General features: G+C 41.6%; 3 protein-coding genes across 6 annotated transcripts in view; 1 reads left to right on the top strand and 2 right to left on the bottom strand.

Annotated features, from left to right (window-relative positions):
• Nucleotides 1–3,241: 3,241 nt before the first annotated feature.
• Nucleotides 3,242–10,940, bottom strand: LOC149309754 (vitelline membrane outer layer protein 1 homolog). Of its 2 annotated transcripts, XM_089532994.1 has the most exons (4): nt 10,417–10,940; nt 5,213–5,379; nt 4,622–4,737; nt 3,242–3,558 (listed from the first exon to the last, which is right to left on the bottom strand). In XM_089532994.1, exons 1-4 carry the CDS (start codon nt 10,541–10,543, stop codon nt 3,258–3,260), a joined length of 711 nt encoding a protein of 236 aa, XP_089389120.1. In that variant the 5' UTR covers nt 10,544–10,940; the 3' UTR covers nt 3,242–3,257. The 2 variants fall into 2 exon arrangements, with proteins under 2 accessions (XP_089389120.1, XP_089389122.1); XM_089532996.1 differs by lacking the exon at nt 10,417–10,940 and having other exon boundaries at nt 5,213–5,717.
• A 1,269-nt stretch (nt 10,941–12,209) lies between these two features.
• On the bottom strand, nt 12,210–17,756 carry DPH3 (diphthamide biosynthesis 3). The gene is made up of 3 exons (XM_089532997.1): nt 17,504–17,756; nt 15,016–15,090; nt 12,210–13,590 (listed from the first exon to the last, which is right to left on the bottom strand). Exons 1-3 carry the CDS (start codon nt 17,609–17,611, stop codon nt 13,525–13,527), a joined length of 249 nt encoding a protein of 82 aa, XP_089389123.1. The 5' UTR covers nt 17,612–17,756; the 3' UTR covers nt 12,210–13,524.
• The window catches only part of LOC149309752 (oxidoreductase NAD-binding domain-containing protein 1-like), a 33,745-nt gene continuing 27,256 nt past the window's right edge, over nt 17,594–24,082 (top strand). The window contains exon 1 of one of the 3 annotated variants that reach the window (XM_089532992.1): nt 17,594–17,832. The gene's annotated coding sequence lies outside the window, so the exon portion shown is untranslated. Of the gene's footprint in view, nt 17,833–17,947; nt 18,099–18,868; nt 19,037–24,082 lie in introns of those variants that run through there. The other 2 variants (XM_089532991.1, XM_089532990.1) reach the window with 2 other exon arrangements.

The raw sequence follows: 24,082 nt of genomic DNA, 5'->3' as shown, positions 1-24,082 counted from the left end.
TTTCCATTTGTCACGATGCACAAAAATAACAAAATGAAAATTATGATGATAATGTGGGGTAAATATTTCCTTGTGTTGAATTAGTTGTTTTTTATGGCATTGTTGTACTTTAATTACTCACATATGCACAGCTTATCAAATGGGCACAGATGTACATTTTTCCATGAATTAACAACAGCAAAAAGGAATGTCAACATGAGGCTGGTGGTCATCCAGGTCAATGTCACCAGATAGAACTATTTGTACTGTTTGGTTCAGCTGTTGAATATATACATGAGTAGATAGCCTTTGATATGTATCCCGAGCTGGTGTGTAAGGATGTCATCTGACTTCAATGCAGCTCTCACTGAAGATTTTCCTTGTGATAAATTAGTCAAAAGTGTCATTAATTCCAAGTACAAAATATTTTAGAAAAAAAGGGTCTGAACAGAAACTGTTATTACCATATATATTTGACTATAAGTCAATCTCATGTATAAGTTGAGGGCAGGTTTTGTGGGGGAAATTATGGATTTTCATACTTAGGGGCCTGCAACAAAGGATCTAAAAGATGAAGCAAAGGAAAACAATGCCAAAGAACTTACAAAATTCTAGCAGGCATAACTGTTTGGTCTTGCCCTAAGCTTGATGGATGAGAGAGTAAAGAGGTTCAGTGCTCCCAGGACTCATTACATTCTTGCCTTTCACCAGGGGATGGTTCTCTTTTTTATAAGAGTTAAAGTACTGTATTTACATTGACCCATGGATAAGTCAACCCAAGTTTTCGAGGTCAATTGTTTGACTAAAATTTCTAGACTTATACATGAGTATATACAGTGTGCCTCACTCCTGTTATCACTCCCAAATACAATAGACACAATGCCTAAATGGGATTTACCCATTTGTTGACTCGCCACTAAAAACTGGTTCAGTAGGTCTGCTTTAATGAAGGGTGCACCCAGACTGATTGAAAAGTCTCACATTTTATTCCTATTATTTCCAATTTTAGACTAGACTAGCTGGTATAAAAAGTCTCTGATCATACTGGCAGCTGACAAAAAATATTCTGGAATAATGAAAACAAGTATGGATCTCCAAAATAAAACCAGAAAGAATGGGAACAAAATCTGGTCTTTTCAATCAGTCTGGAGGCATCCGTAAAGTAACCAACAGGTTTCCAGACTCAATCTCTTCAAAATGAAATGGCATCCAAGAACGCATCCACACCGTCTATTTAATCTGGGAGCTTTATGCCCCAGACTGACCACAATGGTGACCACATACACTGGGCAAATTTGGTGAGATGCCACACCATTGTGCACATGGGCCAGCATCAGCCCCACTGGCCCAACCCCTTTTTAGGAGCTGCCTCTGCTGTTTCCTTATGGGCAGGAACTCCATGTAAAGCCTGCCCAATGTGCCACCACTTCTGATGAGGTCAGAAATGGCTGCCTGGACATGTGATCAGTGGCAAGTTAGGTTATACATGGAGCTGGTGCCCATAAAGAAACAGCCGCGGCATTACATTTTCCTGTGCTGCTCAGTGTATGGAAGGGGGATGGCACAGTTCTTGGCATGCAGACAACTGAATCAGGCTAAATCAGACCCAGTTCAGCTGTCCACAAATCAAAAGAACCTGAGGACACTCTAAGGTTTCTTGGAAACACTGGGATTTCACCCAACTTTGCCTAGTTCAGAATAAAGTTGGATTAAGGGCAAAAAACATGGCTCCTCCCCAGAAGTAACCATGCATCATCAGGACTGCCAGCACCTGCTTCAGGGTGAGTATGGCATTTTTTCACCAGTATAGACAAGCCCTTCATCAGGTTCCATAATGACTGGCTTTTATTATGCATCTAAGCTTCAGAACATATAGCAAAGAAAACCCAACTGCTGCTCTTTTGTGGGAGAGAAAGGGAAACAGAAATAACTCAAGACCAAAGATCTACCACTATGTACAGAAACATGTCCATTCATATAGTAGGAACTGATGTTGCTGAATTCTCTATAGCTCTAACTCCCCGATCAGATAAAAATATGTCAGCATGCTGTCCACATTTACAACATGAGTGCTGAGTATCTTTTTAAAGGGTTTGGGACACTGCCGTAAGAAGGATAAGAAAAACCAGTTGGGTGTGAGTCATGTGATATGCAGTGAGCTGAAGCCAATGTATTTTTGGCAAAGATTTAAAGAAGAAATGACTTGTAGTGGAGTCCAAGATAAAGCTGAAGATGATTTCATCCTGTAAGGTGGAGTGGACAACCTTTAGCCCTTAAAGATATTTATGGCTTACACTTCCTATCAGTCATAACCAATATTTTGGGGTTATAGGGACAGTATACATCTTGGGGGCACATGATCTTACTGTGAGGATGGGTGTCCTATGGTAGCTATATTTTCCTCAGCAATGTTCTAAACAACCTCAGGCAGAGTTTTAAATAAATAAAACCAGATTCTTTAAATGGTGGGCATAGGCAAGAGACAGGGTAAATTATATTTCCTCTCATGAGTTATGTCACCAGCTAAGCAGCCCCTTTTCAAAATCCACCAGGTATTTGCAGCTTTGGAACAATCCAACAGATGCCCACACTACAGCTTGTAAGTACTTGATTACAAATAATTGGTTAATTTTAAGTCAGTTTTTCTCCCCATAACAGTGGCGATATATTACCGGTATATTGTGATGGTAACCTAACAAACTGTAATGTTCCTCCTTTTGTGGTGGAAGTAGACATTTTTCTTTGAATAATAGGAAAGTGGAGGAGAAATATGATATGGTTCAAATGCTGACTTGTGCTCTGACATGGGTGTTTGGGCAATTATGCGGGGGACAGAGAGAAAGTGTCCTTTGTACAGGCCAGTGGCTTAGAACATTCCTATTATTTCTGAAGTAAGTAACTGAAAGCAACCATTTTAGGTACTTTTGAGAAAAGAGAAAATGAAGAGTAACTTTTTTAAAAGGTCAACTGTAATAGCAACTATTATCCCAGACCTTGGTATTACAGTATAACCATAACTAATTATTTTTAAATGAAGCTGCCCAATCCCTGACCCATATGTTATACATGTTCACAGCCATGTACTTATCAAAATAAAAATTAATGTGCTATTTGGAGGAAAATGTTACTTCCCCCCTAGGAGGTACATAATAGGCTGCTTTGATCCTGTTAAACTATTTTTCTAACAACACTTTGAAAAGGAAGCAACACAAGTGAGAAACAAATGTATGTTCATTGCAGTGTGTATTGATCACACAAAAAGGCTCATTAGATTCCTTTTATTCACAGCAGAAGAAGCGAACATCGTTGAGTGCTGTGTCATCTACCCACACGCCTTGATATGACTCCTGCTTGGTTTGTATGCCACAAATTCCACCTTTATAACAGGCACTACTCCACTCACTGTAGTCCCCAAAAGTACCACCAACTTCTTCCAAGGGAAGACCATTGCTACAACGGAATCTGATGTTGTTCACTGCTGTATCATCTCCAGTTCCTTGATCAGGTTCAGTTTTCAGCTGAAAGGCACGTAAAATACCATTTGCTGGACACCATCTGACCCCTGACCAATGTCCAAAGCTAAAAAAAGAAAAGTGAGCAACATTTCTGTTAAATGCAGCCTGCTATAGCTTATTAAAATGGTTTTCAAGAAGTGCTGTTAATTTTTGAAACTGAATGGGCTAGATCCAAAAATGCCTTTCCACATGCGAAGGTTTATATCTCTACAGCTTATCTGTGTTGCACTTCATACTATAGCACTGAGAAAAATGCAACTCATTCTAAAAAGGTTCTTCAGTTTGTGTAAGAGCTTAAATATGCTGTTAGGAAACTTCTTCATGAGAACATCTACTGACAGATTAGAGAAGTGGAACAATTGTTCCCAACATTTGCAGAATCTTGCTAGCATATATTGGAGTCCTTTAAATTCAGTTCAGTAATACTGTATGTCACAGTGTTTTACAAAAGTTCCAGATATCTAATTACCAAGTAGTATTTGACATTTGCAAGTGATGTATTTAAAAAAAGAATGAAGGAATAGAAGAAGCAACCATTTGTGGTTCAGTACTATTGCTATTATAACATGTCCTCTTAATCTATTTAAATAACTGGACATTTTCTCCATTATCTGTTTTTGAGGTGCATTGAACATCCTACAAATAAACTACTTTATTTTAGATAACATGTGACTTCTTTAAAATTGTCAAGTTGTTCAGACTGGTTTGTATTAATTTTTCTTTTAATTGAAAATAGGTGATTCCACCTGATTTTCACTTGAATATGTATACAATATGTGTAGTCATCCCTCCTGATATACGGTCTTGTCATTCATGTCCCTCAGTCTTTTTTGGATGGCAAGTCAGGAGGGACATAATGGTGTAATAAATGGGGCTCCAATAGTGGCAAAATTCCCAGTTGGTGGGGTAGTCCGGAATGGATCAGAAGGAATGACTGTACTTCTATTTGCTTGCTGATTGTAAACAGTAGTACACTCAAAAGCAAAATGTTTAAGAATAACAGCCTGGAAAGGCAAAAAGTATAAAACATTTTAGGGTTTTATACTGTTAACAGTTTTTGATCTTAATGTTGCATTTACGGTAAAAATAAAATGAATCAGAAATGTTTGGAGACTAAAAAAACTTACACTCCAGTATCAGACTCAATGGTGTACATTATGTGGTCGCTCTGATCGGTTGAACAAAATAAGCGAATCCCATTAAGTGAAGTGTCATCACTAAACGCTCCTCCATATGGCTCCACCTAATGCAATAAGAAATAAAACAGTATATTGGCATTCAGAAATCTAGCTGTGCAGGAAGAAGGTCTTGGATTCAACCCCTGGCATCTGTGGGCAGCAGTGATGTCTAGTGGTCCCCATGTCAGTGGGGCAGTAAATCTACTCCAGACTGTAAAACGGGTTGTAAAAGAGCTCTTCCAGATTGCCAAAACCTGGAAATGGATTCGCCACCCCAGTGACACCAGCTGCTACTGCCAGTTACACCTGGAAAAACACACCTGTTTATGATGCTAAAGAGCTACTGCTAGTCAAGCGTTGACAGTCTTGGGCTAGATGAACCAAAGATCTGGCTCAATATAAAGGGAACCTGTGAAAGTAAGTCTGTCTCACAGTCTCCAGTGAATTTTACAGCTCACTGAGGACTTGAACCTGAATATCTCAAGTCACAGGCCAACACATTAATCACAAGACCATAAGAGGCAATGAGTATATATTTACCTTTACGCTAAATCCAATGGCATATGATCGTTCTGGGCACATGTCAACCCATGTCCATTCACCCCAGCGTCCTCCATTAGCAACAGATAGGGAGCTGTAATTTCTTCTACTTGCAAAGGTGCCATTAGCATTGACATATGTTCTCTCCAAGGCTGATGTGAGACAAGCTAAGGCAAGAAAAAAGACAACAGAAAGGGTCTTCATTTTTATAGACGCTAGATGAAGCTACACGAAACAGGTCAAATTTTTAGCACTCTGTACTTTATACTTCATTTTATCTTGATGAGTGTCACTGAAATAACATATTCAAGATTGCCACTTGGAAAAGTAAACATACATTAATGTTTAGCAACTGGAGTTTTTTGGCTCATGCTGCTAGCTAAATCTGGAAGGCTCCCCTCATTTTTGTCCCTGAATAAATCATACTCAGCAGAAAGTAAATAGATTAATTTTCTTCCACTTGAATTTAGATCCTACTCCCACTTCAGTGGAGTAGCCATTCTTGTTTTCAACCTGTAGAAAGTACTTTAGCATCCTTGTCTAATAAAATCTGGAATCTTTAGCTTCCTTAAAAGAAAAATTCACTTCATTAACCTTACTTCAAAGTTAAAATGTTAAAGAGTTAAAAGGTTGAGGTTATAGTAATTCTTGTAACAATTTGTACCACTAAGAAGAAGAAACTCACAGGGAAAGATGCACGCTATCTATCTATCTATCTATCTATCTATCTATCTATCTATCTATCTATCATCTATCTATCTATCTATCTATCTATCTATCTATCTATCTATCTATCCATCCATCCATCCATCCATCCATCCATCCATCCATGGGTTGTCTGCACTGGCAAAATAAAACATCTTTTAACTGACTTGAAGCCGACCTGTCCATATGACATATGATGTGAAACCCGATGGAAACTGACATGAACCCATGTTCCGGAGCTAAAAACCAGAACAAAAAGAAGCTCTGATACTCCAGTTTAATATGGAAAATGTGCATAATTGCACTGGCATATAAACAGCATGGCATGAGTGCAACAGGTGACCTGTATGCCCAGATGACATACAGAAGCGGCCTGGAACAGGCACCCTGCCAGTGCCATTGCTTGCATATGGGTTTTTTTGGTTTAGTATACAGGCGCATGAGTTGCCAGTTGCACCATAGACCGGTATCACTATCAACCTGTCACATGCCCCATGATGCAAAAGTACAAAAACACGGCAGGTTGCCAATAATGCAGTGGATGCAATTAAAACAGACACAAACCAGACAGTCCAACAGGAGGACGCATGGAGTGAAGGGGGAGAGGAGGGGCTTCCATGACTGTACTTTACTAATGTGTCGTTGGGCGCTCTGATGCACTGTTCAAGTTGTTTTATCATTCATGTGTCTGTGTGGCTGGTCACATGGGGCATCCAATGGCATGGCAGCTGGATGGAAATAGGGAGACAATTCTGGTCTCAGTTGGTGTGTTTGTGTGATGATGATGGCGGGGAGGCAAAAAAACAAAACAAAACCCTAAGAGGTATAGCTTGATGCTGCATGGTGCGGGCTGCCTGTAGGTGTTCAGCCCACCTTGTGAGTGGGCCATGCAGACATCATTGTTTCTAACCAGTTTGGGGGGAAACAGTAAAAACCCACTTTTTCCTGTCTGTCTGCTCAGCCCCTTTCCCCAGGCAGAATGCAATGTAATGCTGTAGCAGTCAGATAATGTATTTGCACCCCACTGTAAAAGCAATTTTATAGCACTTTAATCATCATGGTTTCCATCTAAAGGAATCCTGGGATTTGTAGTTTGGTGAGGTGAGTGCCAAATAGCTTTAGTCGACTCCCCTTGGCTACAGTACTACAGTTCTCTAATAGAGATTTCTAAATATCTCATCAAACTATAGATCCCAGAATGCTACAGAAAACAGCTACGACAGTTAAAAGTTGCATCAGGCTGCTATATATGCAGTATAGATACACAGAACAGTATTTTGGAGACTTGGGTTTAAACCTTGACTTAGCACTCCCTTGGACTGTTGTAAGGATGAAAACGGGGTTTGAGTTCTTTGGGGGTTTCTTTGAGTTCTTTGGGAAGAAAGGTGGCCTCTACAAATAATAAATACATACTTTTACCCTTGTCATCTGCTACTAAATCGCACAGTTTGTTCAATATGTAAGGTAAAGAGACTTCTAGAACAAACTGCCTTTTAAATTATGTTCTAATTAAGTTAAAAACCAAAATGCAGTACTAAGGAAACTCTCTGTTGTGCTTTATAACAAATGTTATTGTTCAAATGATAATTGTTCCAACTTCTCCCATAAGTTGTTGGGGTTTTTTGGTCCATACATCAGGATATGTGGAACAGTATAGGATCATTGTCTAGATCAGGCCCCAGAGCATTACAGCTTATGTAGCACAGGGTCCATATTTATGCACAGATGGCTACCAGTGGCACATAATGATTTCTATGTCAGTGGAATGGGGACTCCACTGTGTATTTTAGTCAACACTTTAAGGTGCTGATTTCTCAAAAAACAGTTTGATCATCTTGGATAACTACATCAATGTTCAGATGTAATTCTGGATTCACTATTCCACTGACATGGAAGCCATTAGCCATCATTGGTGACTACTTAGCAAGCAAGGAGATTTGGAACCTACCAGGTTCAGGAGATCTTCACTGATGCTGAGTTGCATAGCTGACTGCAATCCCAGCCTCAGATCTCAGATTATGGGAACTTCACGCTTCAGAGATGCTCACTCAATAAACTTCAGAGTGAGCAGCTACCATATTAGCAAAGAGGCCTAAATTAAAGCTGTCACACTAATATTACTGTGCAAAGATCTAAGGTATCCTTCATACCTGAGTCTTCTCATATTGATAAAGATAACTTAATAATTATTATTGTGTACCTTAACTGGATGCCTGGGGTTTCCCCCTGAGCAGTCTAGCTGCTCATTTAGAACAAAACACAAACATCCAGAGACATTTCTCTTGCATAAAATTTTCTCTTGCAAGTTTTTGTTTGCCACTAAGTCCAAAGGAAATGGGAGCTGGGAGGAAATAATAATAATAATAATAATAATAATAATAATAATAATAACAACAACAACTTTATTACGGCCATTTGGCCAGCACAACTGGGAGGAATTAAATCTAAATGCTTATGTGTGGCAAAATAGCTGTTGACGTCTAATGCCAAAACAATTTCAAATGCTGAGACTAAATGTCTTGGAAGCCTTTTATGCTGAAGTACGTCTCAATATAAATTTAAAAATCTGAAGTATTTCTGATTCAAATCAATCCTGTTGCTAGGGCCAAGTTTCAGGTTCCCCAACTTATGCTAATGTCAAGAGTTCAAGCCGATCTGCAAAATGTTTATATTATTGATCATATTATCTCTGATTAATTTATCAGAAGCAGACCCCTGTTTTTTCAGGTAATGTTGACAGGACTGTCTCAGCAGGAAAAGGAGGAAAAATGTGAGTGAGACAAAGTACGCACATGCTTTGTTTTGCATGGACTGAAACCAAGGACACGGCCTTAACAGCAATTCTTTCAAAAGTGAGCAAGGAAAACTTGGCCTTCCTGAGTGGAAATTCTGCAATTGGGTGGTCTATGTTCTGTGTGGAGAACTGCATGAGGCTGGCAGATAGCACCACTAAATGAGGTTTGGCTGAACTGGGCAGGCTGTCAAATTGTCCATTGGGAAGAATACTCATTTGGGTAGCACACTGGCAGGATTTGTCTGGCTCAGAGCTTTAAATTCATCAACTTCTTTCATGGAAAATCATTCTATTTCTTTAAAGCACACCAAAAAAATTATTCAATGTAGGACAGTATTTAATGTTTTCTCAGATTACAAATTAGCTATGTCAACCCTGGATTTGTAAAATGATCAGAATAAAGGAGCCAGATAATCGCACAGAGTTAGAGCAAATTTGCTCAACAACTTAAGAATTATACAACCCAAATGAAAAAGCGTTTTCTTGACAGGTTCTTACACGTTTCCATCTCAGGTCAAAACAAAGCTTTTTACCCATATCTTCCCCTGTAACTAAGATGCTTCTGGAAGAACAAGATGTACAACTGTAATAATATATTTTAAAAACACATGGCGTAACTTGCTCTTTTCTTTCCTTCATGCATTTTTGAGGGAGTAAAGATTATGTTGATTTGGTTCTCTGTAAAATTCTTAATGAGGCAAGACTATTTTACAATAAAAGATATTGCTGGGGAGTATCTCTATATGCTAGGGAAAGCCTGTTTGTGAAGGACAGTTCACATGTTATGGTCTCCAGATGGGGACCAGGGCAAAAATGCCTCCATTATACTATACCAAAAGATCTGTCTTGATCTGAGGAGCCATTGGACACCATGAAGCTGCCATCTGAGGCAGATGGGTTGGGAAATCATGAGCAGGCATAAAATTGTTATTCAGACTTAAACCCACTTGCTAGTTCCAACTAGCGTGGATCAATAGAAAGTAATAGGAATTATATAATCATTATCATTCAGCATTTGATTTAGTGGACTACTTTAGCTGAGATGGACATTAGATTTGGCCTCAATTCATTATTGTTGCAATTTTGCTGCTAGAGAGAAGCATTTGCCAGATCTTTCTTTTGGGTGCGAAAATAATTTGCCTGGCTTTGAACACTTTGGCTTGGCGCTGATGTGTGTCAATTGCTTCTCTTCCCCAAGCAAATAAAATATCTAATTTTGTCGGGCACTTCCTATGATGAAATTAGTGCTGTTTAGCAGCTTCCACTAAGGTTTTTTTTCCAAGCAGCTTGTGTGTGTAAGCCATAATGTAAGAAGTCTTTCTGAAATAATTCAGATACTTTTTCAAGTACATGTGTGGCATGTTCTTGTAAGGCTTACAAGAGTAGGATTCAATTCACTTTTAGGTTGCCTCTGTATACTGTAGTTTGATTTATCTATAGAGAACTCTTAGGTTACCTTTATATCATCTCACTAACCATAACTCTGTGTGGTGGATGGGTGGGAGAAGAAATAGCAACCATTTTGAATTTGCATATGTATCAACATTACATAAGGAGCCAACAGGGTTTCATATGAGCCTAGCCATGGCAAGATTTAAAAGATGGTCCTATTGTCCTAATTAAATATTATGGTATGCTCTTGCTGCATGATGTCATACTAACAGTTCAATTATTCTTGAATATATTAACTGAAATTCAGCCTGACCTGTCAGAAAGGTTACAATGCAGAGAGAGAGTGAATAACTCAAAACAGAGGTTAGATCAAGGGTGGGCAACTGCAGAGGGTTCAGGGGCCAATTGTTTTGGTCCTGGGGTTTCTTCAGAAGCCACATGGTCTGCCAAAAGTCTGGAAGTGACTGGTGTTCTTCTGGTTTGGAAAAAAATAGGGTTAGTGTTGGTTTTTAAAGGTTGACTAATGCAAGGGGCCCCTGCAACCTATTTAAAAAGCAAATTGTTGCTCGGGCAGGGTTCAAGCAATCTGGAAAAGTGAAAGGGCCTAGATGAGCGGAAAGCTGTATGCACTTTGCCCACCTCTAGTTCAGTTGTCAAAGGGTTTTTACTTTAGCCATAGCTTTTGCATAACAGCACATTTGTCTAATTCTATCACATTTGTACTGGCAATTCATTGGCACTGTTCTACAGCTGTGAAAGGCACACTTTGCTCAAAATACATTATTTCTCAGTTCAAGACATAATACTGCATGTCTGAACAAAAGTGAAGTTTAAACACTTCATCTGAAGGAAAACATGTGTATCATATGGAACAATGTCTGTTGGACAGATTGAAACATCCTAGTTTTCCAAAGGCAAGTTATTTTGTACATATCATCATGAGGTAGCTTTGTATATACTGTGAAACACAGTAACCCACCTTCCCACCACATAATGCTCATAATGCTTATACACATGAAAGCAGTCCAGCCTCAAACTCTAGCTAGCATTTCTATATTCCAATATGTTCTTTTTCTGTTATTCCATTTTTTTCTACACTGCAATAGTGAGTCACACTGTTAGTAGTAGTATTCCTTGTAAAAAGAAAGGGGTGGGAGAAACACCTTTGAGATTGATGTAATTCAGCGTAAGTGTTTGGGGACTCCATCAAATGCAATCTGATGAAGGGAACTGGAGTTCACAAACACTTAAGATCAAAATCTCCTTTGGCTCAAACAAGCTAAGCCAGCTATCTCCTTGAAAACTGCTGCAGTGCTCCTTAGCCATTGTGGATGCTCAACCATCATGGCTCTGTTTGGAATAGGTATCCCATGCCTAGGTTCTTTCCCCCCCCTCTAGTTTTCTTGAACTTTTGTAAATCCTGATGTATCATTTTTTTTCCAGAATACAAGCCTATAGTTCTATTATGGATCATGTCAAAAGGCCAGGTGGTTTGGAGTCCATTCCAAGCCAATCTTCGACCAACACGCACAAAATTCGCATTTCTTTCAAACTGTGTATTTCAAAAAGATTATACAGTCCCACTTAATTTTAGGTGCCTTATAAATAAGTATGACTAGTTCATTAGCCTCTTTAGTCACTCCATAATAACTACATTATTACAGGATTGTCATGTCTGCCAAAAAATTAAAATAAAATAAAATCCAGAGTTAGGTCAAATTGTTCCAGCATGAAAGCATATATCTGATATTTATGAACTTTATATTAGATGTCTATCACATTATTTGGGTATCAAAATAGATTTTTAAAAATTACATTACAAGATGGAACAGAGCACAGAACACCCCTAAAGTCATCTGTTTTACTGCCAACACAGCAGCTAATCAATTAAATTACTCAATAGTTCTACATGACCTGCTTCTACAGGTCAGTGTGTCACCATGACATTTTAGGGAAATGTCCACTATGGGCCTGATGCAATAGCTACTATGGCAATCAACACAGAACAGATTCTGAATTTTGTGACTGGAGAAAGGTATTGCACAAGATTTCATAAAACATCGTTTGAACTCAGTCATCCCAGTTAAAATAGCATACAACCTACTATAAGATTTAAAAACTCATATTTTAATTTAAATGGCAAAATAAATATTTGTAATCTCAAGTGTGCAACATTCGTGAACCCAATATTAAAGTGCCACCTGTTGGCCACCAGCTGCTTACACGTTTTACACATGGATTTAAACAAGAAAATCATTTCATTGATAATAAATTGTTGGTTGTAGATTTTGAAAGTTTTACAAACACATGCTGTCATTCTGTTCAACAAGATAAACAGGCTCCTTGGTTTTAGATACTAGCTAAGAGGGGAGACCACTGAAAACAAAATAGGCTTCTTTACAAAATACAAGATTAGAAAATTAAATATCAGATTGTAAGCTTGAATGCTTTTAGTTGGATAAACAATTATTTAGCTGAGCTAGCAACTAAATCGAAAGTCAAGTACTGCAACCTGAATGGACAATAAAATCATCTGAGAAATGATGTCTGGCTGAATTTATAAGGACACCTTGAGGGGAAAAGACAGGAGTGAGTTTTGTGCAATTTCTAAGGCAAGTATTAATGCGGAAGAGACACTATGAATATCCACCTTGTGAAGTATTCCTGAAATCACATCCTCAAATTGGAAAGCCACTGCAAACTGAGTGAGCAAGACAAGTAACAAGCTCTTGAGCTACAAAATAGATTGCTACAAACACTTAGGTATGAAAGACCTAAAAACTCAAATGTATACAGTTAAGCCCACTTAAACCTCCAATTCTTTGCAGATCAGAGTGTATACAGATCTGGCATATTGAAAATATCAGATCATCTCTCCTTTGCTCACCGCAGTCCACCAGGGCAAATGGTAATGTCAAAATAAGCTACTGGATTTGCCTAGATAACACAGGTTGGCATGGTGCCAAAAAAGCCAATAAGGGAATCAGTTTAAACGTGATTTCAATAAATATGGTATATGCCACAGACACCTTAAATCCAGCACATCAGTATACAATATAATCTTGTTCTTATTACAAGATCCCATAGTTCATACTCTGCACATTAGCAGGTTGAATTCAAGAGCCTTTGAACCAATGATTATTTGAAAGAATTGATAAATTTGGAGGAAAAAAACATGGCACTTTTGTTTCTACTTTCAATCGGACGCTTGAAAAACTACTATGTAACTTTAATATTATGAGATTCTTAGGCACACAGGAACATCCAGGATCTTGACACAACAGTTCTCTGATGTGAGGAGAGGCAGTTATTGCAAAGCAGTCAGCTACTATCAGTGCAGAGTTTTCAAAACAGGTGTCCTTAGGTCTTCCATCTAAATCTCGCCACACTTTCCAAGAACAGCAAAGTTTATTAACAGCCATCAGCATTTAACCAGCTCCTTGTTCGTTGTGGGTGCTGAGACTTCTTCACCACGCATAAATTGTTCCTAAAACAAGAAAATAGTATTCATACACTTTTTCCAGTGACACCTATCAACCACAAAATGAACTTTATGAGAAAACCCTGCTCTTTCAAAATGATTAAATACTGCTAAGATGTCATTAATTTATGTAGAATATAAATTCTAGTGTAATGAGAGATATGAACTTCAAACAAGATTTGGTTGTATGAAAACTGTTCAGGCAATGAACTCAAAAATGCCCTTTAAGAGACATTGTACAATGCATATCAATAGTTAAAATGAAGGTCCACCAAGATCAATGGAACTTAGTTCCTGGTAAGTTGTTTAGGTTTGCATCCTAGAGTATTAAGCTTTTCATCCATGTAAGGAAATTTGTGCTTTCCAGATACTTTCTGATATCAACTCTCAGAAGCATGGTCAATTTGAAAGTACTACAGGAGTTGTAATCCAAAACATGTGGAGAACTAAATGTCTCCCATACTTGGTTTAAATATTGTTTTGGACTTCAGCTCTCAGAAGCCCCGGCCAGCTTGGCCAATGGTCAGAGATTCTCAGAAGAGAAGTCCAAAACATCAGGATCAACAAAATTTAAGAACTTTGTTATTAACTATGTGTTTGCTGCTGTTCTTGTAGTATGCCTTCAAGTCATTTCTGACTTATGGCGACTCTAAGACAACTCTATCACAGGGTTTTCATGGCAAATTTGTTCAGTGGGCCTTCCTTTGAAGCTGGGAGAGCATGACTTGTCCAAGGCCACCCAGTTGGTTTCCATGCCTGAGCAGGGATTTGAACACCGATCTCCTAGAGTTCTAGACCAACACTCAAACCACTATACCACATTGGCTCCCATTAACTGTGTGTACTTGTATATAAATATCAAATATGAAAGCGAAACTGAGTTAGTCTAAAACAGCAAGAGGAGTGCTATGGAATTTTTGGGACTATTTCATGTCATGTTTTTACAAGTAACCATTTCATCAAAACTCATGGGCAGTGAGAAGATATAGTGGAAAATAAAACAAAGAGAGTGAAAACTAAAGTCAGAGGTTTAGATTCAGAGAATTAGTCATACTTTGGTGCCAGTTAAATCAATGTGAAAAGCTAGTCATGAGTATTATTTTCAATGGAACTACATATGACTAACTGAATGGAAACTGAAGGACATGATCATGAAACATGAATAGATGTATACATATTATACACTGCATAACAAACTTTAGAGAGAGAACAGGATATGAATAATTTAATTAAATAAATAAATACATAATTACATGTTTGCACTACAAACATCAAAGATTATTAACTTAATTCTGGTAAAGTTCACAATTGTGCAAAAAGGGGGAAGTAGAACACTTTTCCTAGGAAAAAAAACCGCTACTTGCAGAAGCGTTTTCTTTTATGTGAACACAGCCCAAGCCAAGCCTCCCATACAACCTGCCTTTTTCTCACCTTGTCATAGATTACTTTTACTATAAGCGAACAACTTGGACATGTGGCAACATCTTCACCATTTTCAAGATCCTCCTGCAATGAAACACAAGATACAATCATTCTCTGGACAAGGCAAAGCCACAGCCAGCCACTGTGGTCCCAAACCCTTTTACCAAATGTGCCTTAAGCAGCTAATCATGTCCTGGGTTGTTTTGGTGTATCAATATCTTTCAGCACTGTTCTGGTGTATTATCAAAAGTTGGACCCAAAGCGCAGAACAGTACGGAGTGCAAGAGTTTCAACTGAAGTCTTGCAAATGCAAGCCAAACATATTTTAATTTATACAGCTATTTTAATTTGTTGTCTTTTTAGTGGTTTTAAAAATTTCAAAATTTACTTTGTTATTGTACTTTAAAAATGGTACAATTGGCTGAACACAGCCCTGGAATTCTAAATAGGGTGAAAGGTAGTATATAAATGGTTTAAATAAATAAAACAAAACCAAAAAAAGAGCTCACAAGTAAGGGAACCACCCAAACAAAAAGTTATCCCTAAGGACCATGTTTGCATGTTGAGGATACTCCAGCATCTAGCATTGACTCACTTCAGATCACAACCAGATTTTTAAATAAATAAATAAATCACAATTTATTGGGTGTGTCCTTGTTTGAGGGGGGGAGGGAGGAAGGACTTAGCAATTTCCAGACTCACACTGCAAAAACTTCCTTGAAGTTACCATCAGACACAGTTCAGAAACTTCGGTCCAAAACACACTGCAGAGATAATCCAGTTTGAGACCACCTTAACTGCCCTGGCTCAATGCTAGGGAATTTGAGGAACTGTAGTTTCGTGAGGCATTGAGCCTTCTCTGTCAGAGAGAGAAATCTGGTGCCACAATAAACTACAATTCCCAGCATTCCCTAGCCCTGAGCCAGGGCAGTTAAAGCAGCCTCAAACTGGATTATTTCTGCAGTGTGTTTTGGACCTCAATGAACCATTCATCCCAACTGCAACTTCATGTTTATTATTTGTTGCTGGCCACGTACATATTGTTTATTTGATTTATATTCTACTCCACCACATGGGCTTTGAACAGGTTTGTTGCTGTGCACCTTCAAATCAATTCTTACTTCGAGCAACTCTATGATAGGGTTTTCTTGGCAAGTTTTATTCACAAGAGCTTTGATGCCTTCCTCTAAGGCTGGGAGAGGGTTGACTTGCTCAAGGTAACTAAGGCGCTTTACAGACCGCCCAAAAGGGTGGTCTGCTGGCGCCTGTGTTTGCTGCGCGAGGGAACCACACCGGACAAACCGCACAGTTCCCCCAGGCAGTAAGTCGGTTCTTCTTGCAGCGCCGCTGTGAAGCCACAAGGAACTAAGCCCTTCCCAGAAGGCATCTGGCTCCATCCTGGCCTCTGAGGGGAAGAGAAGGTAGGCCAATCCCATCAGGCCTACCTTTAAGAAACAGAGCCCTCCCTCCAGTCCATCTGCCTTGGTCCAGGCCTCAGAGGGAAAGATGAACTCCTGGACCTGATCCCCTTCGCCACCGCCATTCCCTTCTCCTTCTGTGTCATGTCTTTTTAGACCTGAGGGCAGGGAACCGTCTAATTAAAAGATTGTATGTACAGTGCTGTGTAAATTTACAGTGCTATATAAACAAAGCTTAATAATAATAATAGTGGCTTGAGTGTTGAACTACAACCCTGGAGACCAGGGGTTGATTCCCATCTCTGCCATAAAGCCCTTTGGGTGACTATGGGTAAGTCACACTCTCTCAGCCTCAGAGGATGGCAATGGCAAACCCCCTCTGAAGAAACCTGCCAAGAAAACTCTATGACAGGTTTGCCTGAGGGTCGCCATAAGCCAGAAACGACTGGGAGGCACACAAAAACAACATATTTGAAAGGGAATGCAATGGCACATAGCTGGAGCCAGCCTCGGCCAGGATGAACAGACGTCATCGTCCTCCTTTTCCAGGACATGCCCTACATTTCAACCTTCTGTCCAGGAGGAATTACAAAACATCTCCATTTGGAGCATGAATTTATAATTCTATGAGTGTTTTTAGCTTTTATCAGGTCACGTCCTCCATTTTTCTTGAAGGTCCTCCATTTTGACCAGACCTATCAAGCATTAATTTATATTCCTATGAGTATTTTTTCAGCTTTTATTTGTCCTCCATTTTTCCTCAAAAGGCCCTCCATTGGGGGGTGGCGCCTTGTCCATCTTATTTATTAATTTGAAGCACACTCGTCACTCCATATCTGCAGTTTTGATAAATATGTTCTCTCTAGGAATATCTAGGTCCTCCAGCGCCAACTCTATGGTCCACTTTAACCAAACGTTGCCCTGGAGGACCAAGAGATTCCTAGAGAGGACACTCTACTAGGCCTTTGTAGCTGCTCCAGCGTCACTCTATGGTCAGATGTTGACGATAGAGTTGCCCTGGAGGACCTAGAGATTCCTAGAGAGGTGTTTTTTGTGATGCGCGGTTCTTCTATGCTCACCCTGGCAATGAGGAAGCGGTCCCCGCAGGGGCAGGGGTAGCTGTAGGTCTCCGTCTCCTCATCGTACTCGAAGTCCTCGATCTCCACTTCGTCGTGGAAGACGGACATCCCTCGGTCACCTCCTCCTCCTCCCGACTAATATGGAGCCTTTCCTTGTGTGTCACTCGCCGCTACGCCGCCCGACTGCATCTTCTTTTCAGGCGAACCGCCATCTTTGTTATGGGCTGACGCCACGGCGTCCTCTAAGCCAATCATCTTTCAGAGAAGCCGTAGACCCGGCGTTGACCTCGTCTTCTTGACGCGCAGCAACCAATCACGAAGAAGAAGAGGTAACCCAGCCATCTTTGTTATGGGCAGACGCCACGGCAACCTCTAATCCAATCGCGTTTCAGATAAACCGTTGCCCCCCCCCGTCCTCGTGACATACGGCAACCAATCAGGAAGAGGAAGAGCAAGCCGGGTTTCCTAAGCTTTGTTCCTCCACACGTTTTGGACTTCAGCTCCCAGAGTTCCTTCCCATTGGCCAAGCTGAGTGAGGCTTCTGGGAACTGGAGTCCAAATCACTTGGAGGACCGACGTTTGGGAAACCACTGAGGTAAGTAACTACAGTGATGCCCAAGCTTTGGTTTTAGACTACATCTCCCAGAATTCCTTCTTGTTGGGCCGAGTCAGCTAGGGCCTCTGGGAATTGAAGTCCAAAAAAACACCTGATGTTTGGGAATCACTGCCATAGACTAATACTAATACTTCTTCAGAGCCGTGTTGCCATTTACAATTTTCGTATCTCTGTGGAATTTACGAAAGCTCTGCTCCCTCTTGTTACGTCACTATCATGCGCGAAGGAAACAACCAATGAAAACCCAGGGATGAGGCGTTCCATCACGTGAACCTTTTCCTAGATCACAGAAAAAGTATAGAAAGACACATAACTTGAACTCCCGGTTTAAAAAGCCTGCCATGTTGTGGTTGTTTTTAAACCATACGTCGGATATTCCCTCGACTAGTGGTTTGAGCGTTGGACTGTGGCTCTGAAGGTTCCAAACTGTGCCCTTTAAGAGATTTTTGGACTTCAACTCCCAGAAGCCTCAGCCATGTTTGGCCAATAGCCTGGGATTCTGGGAGCTGTAGTCCAAAATCCCCTTAAAGGGCCTAGTTTGGGGACCACTGCACTGGGGGGCAAGTCACAGTCTTTCAGCCTCCTCAGTGGCAAAGCTCCTCTGAAGAATTAGAATAGATTTGAGAGACACACAATAGAGATACACATTTTCCCCACAATCCTCCCTTGTGGAGGCGCTCTAGCACTTCTCCACTCTATGGTAAACCATAGAGTGTGGAAGAGCAGCTTCCTGTTCCAGACCGGAAGTGTGCATCAGCTGTTGTAGTCCCCTTGACCCTTCTCCTCCTCAATGCCGGCTTTTTGCTCTTAGTGCCAGGAGAGAGATGTAACAGCGTCGGGATCCAGGCTGTTTGTGGCTGAGCTCCAGGGACTCCTTCCCTTGTTAGGCCCCTGTCAAAGGGCTGGAAAGAGTGGAAGTAAGTGCCTTCCTTCGCTCCAGAGGCTGGCAGGGGCTGTTGAAGCCCAGAGAGTTGTTGCTGGGCGCCTTCAAGCCTTTTCTGATGCTTGGCGACCTTGGGAACTGTAGTTCTGTGGGACATTCACCCTTCTCTGGAAGAAAGCTCTGGTGCCACAACAAACTACAGTTCCCAGAATTCCCTAGCTCTGATCCAGGGAGTTAAAGCGATCTCACACTGGATTATTTCTGCAGTCTGTTTTGGACCTCACTCACTGGCTTTAACTCACTCTAAGATCCAAAACATACTGCAGAAATAATCCAGTTTGAGACCGCTTTAACTGCCCTGGATCAGTGCCAGGGAATTCTGGGAATTGTAGTTTATCATTATTATTATTATTAACCTTTATTTATAAAGCGCTGTAAATTTACACAGCGCTGTACATACAGCCTTTTTAATTGGATGGTTCCCTGCCCTCAGGCTTACCATAGAGCTCTCTGACAGAGAAGGCTGAGTGTCTCACAAAACAACTGTCCCCAGAATAAACATCAAACCCCAGGGTCCTGTAAGATGCTTCCCTGACAGTTAAAGTGGGATCAAAGTGCTAATATACAGTGGGGCCTTCACACTTGCTGGCTTTAGGGGCGCAGGACTCACGTGAAAGTGGGAAAACCACAAAGAAGAAAACACCTCTCTAGGAATCTCTCGGTCCTCCAGAGCAACTCTATGGTCAACATCCACTGGAAATTGACCACAGAATTGTGTTGGAGAACCTACAAATGCCTAGAGAAGTGTTCTCTCTAGGAATCTGTAGATCCTTGGTGGACGTTGGCCATAGAGTCATGCTGGAGGACCAAAGGATTTCTAGAGAGAACATATGACTGCATATACTCATGTATAAATCTAGAAATGTAAGTCAGAAAATTGACCCAGAAAATCTGGGTCAACTTATCGATGTAAGTATTGTATTTTAATTCATATCAAAAAAGGAACCATCCCCTGACGAAAGGCGAGAGCTTATCTCTCCTCGGAGCACCCAAAAGAAGCACCGACCCCTTTGCTTTCTCATCCATCCAGCCTTTAGCGTGAGCACAAACAATTATGAGGTCGACTTATAGTTTGGTACATATGGTAAACAAATCCGTGGGTAATCAAATCCACAAAGCTCAAAGCCGCAAATGTGGAGAGCCCACTGTAACTGTGTGAAAGAGATCCTAATCTGACACTTTAACCACTGCACCGTACTGACTCTGGTCTTTATATTCTGCTTTCCATATTAGCTGACCAAAACATAAAGTTAATAGCTGTTTTATACAGTTGTGTCTGTTCCCAAGCCGGTATCCAGCGTCACGACGTGTTCCCCGTTCCAACATTTATATATATATATATATTTTTGCCTTTACTACTGCAAACGTATTTCTCTCTGCCATCTTGGGAAACTATAAAATGGGATAAATTAATGCCGGAAGCGTCTATCATAGGCTATTGATCATTTTGGATGTATACATTTCCCTCCAACCTCAGAAGCAGTATGGCTCTATGTCATTTGTTGGGAGACATGATTTGGGGGGTACAATTGCACTTACAGCCTACTTTCCACAGGTTGGTCACTGTCTAAGCAGAGTGCTGTCCTTCTTTAGGCCTTTGTTATGATCTAACAGCGTTCGTACTATATTCATACCTACCAGAATGTCATGTTCCTCTGGTGATGAAGTACAGTAATTTCTGTAAAAATGGTTTCTGGACCTTTAGAGTAATTCCACTTCACAGGTAGCAAACTGGGGCTGAAGGAATGACAATTATTCCTTCAGCCTTACTGCTTGGCAGAGTTAAGAGCTGAACACAGTTCCTCGGTTTCTTGGTCATGCGTAAGAAATCTCGTTTTTTGCAAGGACCACACTGCCTTCGTGGAAATCAGAACTAACCCATACATTTTTTTTAACACGACATGTTCACTTGCTCTCTTTCTCCTCTTACCTCCTCAGATTTCCAGACCCTTTGGGTGAAAAATGGGTTTGAAAAAGCTCCCATTGATGCAAGTGGAGACTTGTTAAAAACCCTATGTAATAGGCAAAACTGGGTCACAGCTTGGAAGGGTAACTCTTTGCACCCCAGGTTGCAGCTCCCTTTAAAAGCATCCTCATGTGACATTTAGGCTTTCTAAAAATGCTTCCATTTTGGTTAGAGAAGCTCTAGGTAATTTATGCTAATCTTCAGTCTCATTACAGATAGGGTTGCCATAAGTCTGGACCTCCAAACCGGGACAAATGTAGGACACATGTAGGACAAAATTTTCAAATGTAGGGCACGTTTTATAAAAATGGAGGACATGCGAAAAAATGGTGTTTTTTAAAAAATGTTACTATAAATGCATGTTTCTTAGGCATGATCAAAATGGAGGGGATTTGGGCATTATTCCTAGACGGATGGCAGAAATGTACTTTCCCTTTCTGGCCACCCCACCCCCCCCATTCCAAACAGCACATTTGGGCATTGAACATGGCTTTACTTAACATGGCCCCTTGCATATTTCAGAGGCTTATTCGATAACCAAACTCTTTGGGTTTCACACTGAACATACTATGCATACTGAATATGTCAAGGTGGTTTAACAAGAAGTGGGGTTGCCCTCGGATTCAACTGTACTTCTCAGAAGCGTGTACTTGGTCAAGGGATTTTGGTTTTTATCCACTGCGCTTGAGTTTGTAAAAATCAGAGCAACTTACATTGGTCGTGCCTCAGAAGCTGGCTCATTTCATCATCATCATCATCATCATCATCATCGCTATCCTCTTCCTCCTCCTCCTCTTCTTCCTCCTCGTCCTTCCTCCCTCCTTCCTTCTTCCCTCCCTCCCTCCCTCCCTCCTTCCTCCTTCCTTCCTCTCTCCCTCCCTCCTTCCTCCCTCCTCCTCCTCTGCCTCCTGGGCCCAAGCGGAAGATGAGGTGGGTGGCTGCCTTGGCACGCTCCCCCCCGCCTGCACGCCAAGGCAGCAGGCAGGCAGCCACCCACCATCTCCTCCACCTCGCGCACCTTCGCTTGACCGCGCTAGGCGCTTGGCTTGGCCCCGGCAGGCAGAGGCGGAGCCAGAGGAGGAGGCAGAGGTCCCTGCCTGGCTTGGCGCGCTCCCTGCCCGCCCGTGCGCCAAGGCAGCAGGCAGGCTGCCACCCACCTCCGCCTCAGCCTCCTCCTCTGCCTCCGCCTCCCGGGCCCAAGGCAAGTGCCCAGCGCGGTCGTGCAGAGGCGCGCGAGACGGAGGAGGCGGTGGGTGGCTGCCTGCCTGCCTGCTGCCTTGGTGCGCAGGCGGAGGGGGAGCGCGCCAAGCCAGGCAGGTACTTCCGCCGCCTCCTCTGCCTCCGCCTCGCGCGATTTTGCGTGACTGCGCTGGGCGCTTGGCTTGGCCCCAGCAGGCGGAGGCAGAGGAGGCGGCAGAGGTCCCTGCCTGGCTTGGCGCACTCCCCGCCCGCCCGCACGCCAAGGCAGCAAGCAGGCAGCCACCCACCGCCTCCTCTGCGCGACTGCGCTAGGCACTTGCCTTGGGCCCGGGAGGCGGAGCCGGAGCCGGAGGAGGCGGTGGCTGAGGGCCCGCTGGCTGCATGAGCAGCCGCGCACAGCCAGAAGAAGAGGAGGAGGCGGAGGAGGAGGAGGTGGGTGGCCGTGGGCAGGGCAGTCCCGCCTTTGGCGCAAAACCGGACCGGGACCGGAATGCCAAAAGCGGGTTTATCCCGCCTACCGGCAGGATATGGCATCCCTAATTACAGATCACTTTCTGTGCCTTCTCAGATTTAGCTACTAATTAGATCATCAGATAAGCTGAAACACATGAGATACTTGCAGGCTTCACTTGCCTAGAATGAAGAAAAATATGCCAGGCTCAATGACACTGGAATATTGGGAGGGGTTTTTAAAACTGCTTTTGTGCAGATTTTATCCTGAAAACTGAACTCTAGAACACAATAATCACAGATGAAGGACAAACACAGTGAATAACTCTCGTTAATTGGTTACAAATATGACTTGACTACTGTTAATACTGAAGGTCTGGTCCCATCTTATTTGAATATCTTACAAGCATGCTTTATACCAGTGTTAATCAAAGTGATAGTCCATTGACCCGTGCTAGAGCCTGAGTAACCTGCTGCTGGTCCCTAGTATAGAGCTTCCAGGAAAGAAAGAAACAGTTTCCTAAGTATGTAAAGAGATTTAATGTGTGTATTGGGATTCCATGCATAAACAATCCCTTCCTTCCCTTTATGTTCATGATGCAATATTATAATTAGCACAAGTTTACAAATATGTTCCAGATGATTCTAGTTCAGAATTAACTATGATTAGCACCATTATTTCTATAGATGTAATGTTTATTTGTTTATTTAAGATCATTCTATAATGCCTTCCAGCTCCTAGTAGTGAGTTCCACAGTAAGGGTGCCGCCACAGAAAAAGCCTTTTTACATGTACATATTCATCTAACTTAATGAGGTGTTGGAACACCCAACAGGTCTGAGAGGTGACTAAGGCATGAACCACTATAGCCAGACATGCCTTCCTCAGGAAAAGGTGCAGTTGGTGCACCAACCAAAGCTGGGTAAAGATACTCCTGGCCACTGTAACTACCTGGCCTTCCAGGAGCAGTCCTGGGTCTGAGAATACCCACCAAGTTATGAATTTGATCCTTCCAAGGCAATACAACCCTATCCAGAACAGACTGTGATCTTGGTCCCACGTTGGTTTTCCTACTGACTAACAGCACTTCCATCTTGTCTGGATTGAGCCTCAGTTTATTCTCTAGCACCCACCCAGTCCTTCAGTGTATCCAAACAATGATTCAGGACTTCAACAGTTTCCTTAGCATCATAGTAAAGTGACAGAGTTGGATGTCATCAGCAGAGAATACAGTATTAACCCTTATAGCCTAGCCCTAAAGTCTGAACACCAGTCACCCAGTTACAGAATGCTGGAACCATTGCAAAGGAATGCCCCCAAGTCCCATATCAGTCAAACAACCTAGATGGATACCGTGATTAATAGTATCAAATGCAACTGAACAATCCAGTAGGATCAACAGGG

Source organism: Sceloporus occidentalis, unplaced genomic scaffold, assembly GCF_023333645.1.
Source record: "Sceloporus occidentalis isolate IW3139 unplaced genomic scaffold, rSceOcc1.0.p SCAF_7, whole genome shotgun sequence".
In the NCBI taxonomy this organism is placed as follows: domain Eukaryota; kingdom Metazoa; phylum Chordata; class Lepidosauria; order Squamata; family Phrynosomatidae; genus Sceloporus; species Sceloporus occidentalis.
The sequence above is the reverse complement of the archived record's forward strand: the minus strand, read 5'-3'. Positions and strand labels throughout refer to the sequence as shown.

Excerpts from the sequence above, each read along its gene's own strand:
- LOC149309754 (XM_089532994.1), bottom strand. The coding sequence starts at position 10,543 with ATGTGGCTTCTGAAGAAACCCCAGGACCAAAACAATTGGCCCCTGAAC. Across the intron at positions 5,380-10,416 it reads CATTGTAACCTTTCTGACAG|CTTGTCTCACATCAGCCTTG; the intron begins GTCAGGCTGAAT and ends TTCTTGCCTTAG. Across the intron at positions 3,559-4,621 it reads ATTGAGTCTGATACTGGAGT|CTTTGGACATTGGTCAGGGG; the intron begins GTAAGTTTTTTT and ends TTCTTTTTTTAG.
- DPH3 (XM_089532997.1), bottom strand. The coding sequence starts at position 17,611 with ATGTCCGTCTTCCACGACGAAGTGGAGATCGAGGACTTCGAGTACGAT. Across the intron at positions 15,091-17,503 it reads ACCGCTTCCTCATTGCCAGG|GAGGATCTTGAAAATGGTGA; the intron begins GTGAGCATAGAA and ends GTTTCATTGCAG. Across the intron at positions 13,591-15,015 it reads TAAAAGTAATCTATGACAAG|GAACAATTTATGCGTGGTGA; the intron begins GTGAGAAAAAGG and ends TTCTTGTTTTAG.